The sequence below is a fragment of the Sinocyclocheilus rhinocerous genome, unplaced genomic scaffold (genome assembly GCF_001515625.1).
Source record: "Sinocyclocheilus rhinocerous isolate Xijiao unplaced genomic scaffold, SAMN03320098_v1.1 scaffold1473, whole genome shotgun sequence".
In the NCBI taxonomy this organism is placed as follows: domain Eukaryota; kingdom Metazoa; phylum Chordata; class Actinopteri; order Cypriniformes; family Cyprinidae; genus Sinocyclocheilus; species Sinocyclocheilus rhinocerous.
This window is the reverse complement of record NW_015638582.1, coordinates 472,443-477,910: the sequence shown is the minus strand read 5'-3', so window position 1 is coordinate 477,910 and position 5,468 is coordinate 472,443. Positions and strand designations below refer to the sequence as shown.

The 5,468-nt window shown below is 35.6% G+C and overlaps 2 protein-coding genes across 2 annotated transcripts in view; one reads left to right on the top strand and one right to left on the bottom strand.

The window, feature by feature from the left end:
• The window catches only part of itgav (integrin, alpha V), a 42,698-nt gene extending 39,471 nt beyond the window's left edge, over positions 1 to 3,227 (top strand). The window contains exons 28-30 of the mRNA XM_016565113.1: positions 784 to 891; positions 1,143 to 1,262; positions 1,582 to 3,227. Of these exons, the coding sequence (XP_016420599.1) occupies positions 784 to 891; positions 1,143 to 1,262; positions 1,582 to 1,680 (327 nt within the window). The 3' untranslated portion in view covers positions 1,681 to 3,227. The remainder of the gene's footprint in view (positions 1 to 783; positions 892 to 1,142; positions 1,263 to 1,581) is intronic.
• A 334-nt stretch (positions 3,228 to 3,561) lies between these two features.
• The window catches only part of LOC107749873 (alpha-aspartyl dipeptidase), a 7,520-nt gene continuing 5,613 nt past the window's right edge, over positions 3,562 to 5,468 (bottom strand). Inside the window, exons 4-8 of the mRNA XM_016565082.1 lie at positions 4,545 to 4,624; positions 4,295 to 4,468; positions 4,047 to 4,106; positions 3,766 to 3,848; positions 3,562 to 3,674 (exon numbers count right to left, since the gene is read on the bottom strand). Coding sequence (XP_016420568.1) covers positions 3,608 to 3,674; positions 3,766 to 3,848; positions 4,047 to 4,106; positions 4,295 to 4,468; positions 4,545 to 4,624 — 464 coding nt within the window. The 3' untranslated portion in view covers positions 3,562 to 3,607. The remainder of the gene's footprint in view (positions 3,675 to 3,765; positions 3,849 to 4,046; positions 4,107 to 4,294; positions 4,469 to 4,544; positions 4,625 to 5,468) is intronic.

Genomic DNA, 5,468 nt, shown 5'->3' with positions numbered 1-5,468 from the left:
CCTCACACGGCTCCGGGGGGTGAATAAAGGCCTCCTGTAGCGAATCCATGCATTTTTGTAAGATAAATATCCATATTTTTTTCTCACTTCGCTGACTGTGGTACGCGGAAGCTGTTCCGGCGGATGACGTAAGACGTTGGCGTTGCGTGATTAGTGACGAACGCGGAAACAAAACGCCGTTCACGAATTTGAAGCACAAAACGAGGATTTGTAAAGAAAAATGTCGGAGGATTTCGATATAAGCCAAGAGGAGACTGGTTTTCCTTTGCTAAAGTAAGGAAACTTTGTTTCCTTTGCTCCTGCATTTCTCAGAGGCGCGCGCACGACGCATACGTCTTACGTCATCCGCCTGAACGTCTTCCGCGTACCACAGTCAGCGGAAGTGAGAAAAAAGTGTTTATTACGTTTGAAATATGGATAATTATCTTACAAAAATGCATGGATTCACTACAGGAGGCCTTTATTCACCCCCCCGGAGCCGTGTGAGGGACGTTTCATTATGGATGCACGCACTTTCTTTCACGTCTTCTGAACTGTTGACAACCAACACCCGCTTACCCCCATTGAAAGCCAGGGGCCAGGACAATTTTTAATATAACTCCGATTGGATTCGTCTGAAAGAAGAAAGTCACATATACCTAGGATGCTTTGAGGGTGAGTAAAACACAGGCTAATTTTCATTTTTGGGTGAACTAACCCTTTAAACAGGATCTTTAACATCCTGTTTTCACTGCACAAATACTAATACATTTAAAACATAGGAGTGGTTTTCTTTCCTTTTAGGCTGAAAGTCAAAACAAATCGTACAATGTTCGCTCCTCAGCATCCTTCAGTGTCATAGAGATGCCATATAAAAATCTGTATTCTGAGCTCCCAGCCAGCACAACATCGGTAAGTTCCTATAATCATCAATGTAAAGGGGACATAACTTTGATCTTTTTCTTGGAGTTTCTTGGGTCAGAAAGAGTGGAATGGTTAACCACTATTTATGAGACTTTTTAAAGCAAAGAAAAAAAAATCATAACCAAAAAAAATAGAACACATTTGTGCACTGAATATATGGTGTTTTTCTGTCTTCACTGATCACGACTGAGGGTTGTATGATCATGTCAGCGTCACTATCACGCATCTCTGTCCTGCAGGCCTCTCTGAAGGTGATCTGGAATTCAGAGAACCCTCAGCCTGTCCCAGGATGGGTGGTGGCTCTGGCTGTCCTGGCTGGACTTCTGCTCCTGGCTCTGCTCATCTTTGTCATGTATAAGGTGAACAGCTGTAAACTAGTCAAATAACTTAGACTGATTGAGAGTTTGATGGACTATGGATGCCAGAATTAGTGTTGCTAATTTTATAAATATTAAAAATATTATTTTTATATTTTTAGCCTCTAATCAGTGACTATTACTTGCGTTTCCATGGCCTATTCAATAGTTATTTATTTTATGTCAAATGTAAAAAAATATCTGTCTCTTTTGTGGTTTACTTCATTTTCAACAGTATTTGTATCAATGACGGAAGTTTTGGTATTGAACTATCCATTCAAATATCATTGACTGGTTCCATCTTGATTTCGCTCCTCCTCAGTTGGGCTTCTTTAAACGTGTGCGGCCGCCCCAGGATGACAGCATAGAGAAAGAGCAGCTTCAGCCTCAGGAGAACGGAGACAGAAACACAGAAGCCTGAGCTCTTCATCTTCACTAGTCTATCACAGTGCCAACTCAATAATGCCACAGCAGCAGGAGTGTTCCTGATTTACAGCAATGCTGATGAGAGTACAACACATCCTTCATCTTTATTAGCAGGTCAGCCTTTAATCATCCAGACAGCCCTGATGAGTGAGATGGCTGTCGTCATTTGAATGGTACACAGCTGAGGTGGTTTGAATAACCATGATGCTCTGTTAATAGGACTAAAGCCCTGTGCCAGTCCCATTTCCCCTGCGCTCCTGTCCTTCTTTAACTGCACTGAGTCTTAAGACGATATTTGATTTTCAGTCGGGTATAGAGAATAACACATTTAAAATCATAATACATTTCAAATTGTTTACAAGTAACAAAAATAATAATGGTAATGAACCATAATACAAAATGAGATCATGATTTTTACATGTGAGGTAGTTTGGTACATCATTAGATTGCTGGTTCTGCTTCTTCTGTGGGAGAAACTTTTGTTATATTGTTTATCACCGCTCAGTTTCTGCTGTTTGGGGGATTTCTGTAGGACTTTGGACTTTCAGTTCATGTTTTCTTTGCAGTTGTTTCAGCTGTTAGGATTTGATTTCTTATTTGGGCGTAAGGTGTATTATTTTGAGAAAATATTCTTATGTTTGTCTACTGTAAACACATTATTTTAGAGCAGGGTTGTGTTTGTGCGTTTAGAGCATTTGGTTGAATTTGTATTATAAAAAGAAACAATAATATCTTTGCACAGTAGAGCAATAAAATGGTAGCATTTTTGTATGGACAGAGCACCTTTATTATAATGTTTTAACTCGCCTTTAGTTTTAATATTCCTCTTGGTCAAAAGTATTTTTATAGATGAAACACTAGTCTGTTTTTTAAAGATCTATTTTACCCAAATACATGTTGATTAGAATAGAAAAAATCCATTTAGTGTGATGTATCCTGATTAATATTAATTGATAAAAATAACAGTTTGATGGTATGGAAAAACATCTAAATTTAGAAAACTGAGGCTGGAATCCTTAACAATATTGGCCTTTTTTTAATTGTTTTGTTATACTGAAAACGGTTATTTAATTAATGATTCAATTCAGTTAATTAAAGGTTGTGGTTCATAGTTACTGGTCTTAATTTTGACTTCAGATATACTGAAATACATAACCCAAAACACTGAAAGAAAAAAAAACTGGATTTCATGTGTTACTGTATTATAGTAATGCTGCTGCCCATATGCATTTACCCATATTGGGTTGCCATAAGTATGTTGTCTAAATCAAAAATTGTATGCATTTATAATTCAATCAAAATTATGCATTTTCCACAAATAAAATGATCCAGAATATATTCTCATTTGTTTGTAAAGTTTGTCAAAAAAAAAAATAATAGAACATAATTATAGCAACAAAAATGTATTTTTGAGAATCTACCATGTTTAAAAATGATCACTGTCTCTTTATTTTTGACTTTCCTTTTCTTTTTTCCCCACGATTTTGTTTAGCAATATGTTGTTAATGCTTCTGTAATTCAATAAACAAATATACTGATGTAGTTGCATTTCTTTCTTTTTTTTCTTTTGGTAGTTGATCCTATTTATGAATATAGCTGGACTTGAATTTAGTACCTATTTTTGCTGTCCAAAGGTCCTGTTATCATAACACCATTTTCTAATCTACAGTGATGAACTTGACCTCACAGGATATGTTTAGCTGTTAACAATTGTCTGGTTGATGAATAGCCAACTGCAGGCTTTAAATACAAGAATAATCATCTTTAAATTCTACAGTGCTTCCATAGTTTTTGTTTTTGTGTACTCAAAACAAAACAGCTGTAAATAAGTTCTGTGCTTATGAAGGAAATGAAGAAACGTAAACTTAATTGTGGATTTTATCATTTATTGTAAAAATGTTTGCATTGCACAATGTAGCAGCTCACTGTGCATCTGTCAGTAAGAAGCTGAGATCACTGTCCGGTTCATACTCCGTAGTATGCTTCCCCCTGAGAAAGAAATCCACAGTCTCACTGTCTATTTGGGATCGTTTTTTTCTGTTATATTTTCCATGTGCGTGAGCAAGAGTCTCTGCATTACCTCTGGAACAGTCGTGCTTTGGTGCTCCCTAATAAGGTGGCTTTGCTTCCCTCCACTAAGAGCATTGAGCCTTCCCGAAGACCCTGCCATGAACAGCATATAGTGGTAGAGCTCAACTACTGCTGGAAATTACATTTGAAAATATATGCAAAGAGAAAACGGTTCTTTCTTTTAATTTCAGAATATTACTGTTTTTACTGTAATATTGATCAAATCAATGCAGCTTTGTTGAGCATTAAATTGTCTCACTGACCCCAACAGTATTGTACATGTTAACATACCAGCACACATGGTGTGTCGGGCTCCTCGTGGTATTGGACAATTCTCTGTTCACGTGTTTCCTGTAAAATGCCAAATCAAATCTGCGTTCATGAAGCCTGAAGGATCTACCTTAAAACTTTGGTTTATTATATTTGATATATTCGGTAAGTTTCATTATTTTTTTTCATTTATGTAAAATACATGTTTTTGGGTGATTTTATGCATATAATATTACTTAATGAAGTTGTGCATGATCATTTGAACGTACCCCCATATGCTTGCTGTTGGGATCAGCATCCAGATAGTGAGGGTTAATGTTGAAGGGCACTAAACCAATGGCAGCAAATGTGGGTGGATAGACAATGGGCATGTCATTGGTGGTGTTGATGCTGATGGTGGAGACATTGGTACCTGCACTTGATCCCATGTAAGGTATCCCATCCTAAAAGAAACAACTACACCTGTTACAGGCAATTACACTGTATTTTAGACTTTGATTAATAGAGACACGAACTCACCTCTAAAACTCTCTTTCTAATCTCAGTTACCAGCTTGTAGTCATAGAGAGATTTCAGCAGGCGGAATGTATTACCGCCACCTAGTGGACAAACAAACAGCATAGCACAAAGTCAGACCACACACTCACTTTTTTTTAAATCATAAATGAAATGTGTGTAGTGTGTTTAGTTTAATGTTTAGTATTTTTCTTGTCAATTGTAGTAGTTTATATATAAGTGCTGTCAAATGATTAATCGCATCCAAAATAAAAGTTTCTGTTTACATAATATATATGTGTACTTGTGTATATTTATTATGCATATATAAATACACGCACATACAGCATATATTTTGAAAATATTTACATGTATTTACTTGTATATATTTATATTCTTATAATTTATATTATATAAAAATATATTTAATATATAAATGTAACATTTTTCTTAAATGTATACATGCATGTGTGTGTTTACATATACATAATAAATATCACAGACATGTTTAAACACAAATATAAGCAACACATTATTCGATGCTTTTTACTTTTGCATTTACTTCTAGATTTATATATTAAGTTGCTCAAGCAAGTGGCAAAACATTTAAACTACTTTTCTTACGTTATCACAAACTTACCATTGACAGAAACAGTCAGTTCTACTGCCTTTCCTTTTGCATTTAAATCTTTATTACAAGCAATCCTGCAGTTCATAAAGAACTTTGTTTTCCTACCTCCACAAATGCCATCTATTATTGCTTGTTTATCTAAAAGTGCTCTTTCCCTTTAAACATAGCCAAAAAGCCATATGTAGACTGTGAAACACAGTAGACTTTAATAATATGCATTTATGGTGTAATTACTACATTTTCGTGTCAATCCATGTTCATATTTACTGCAAAAAATGCGCTGTTACTTTAATTCAGCGCTTGCAGCGCAGCAAACA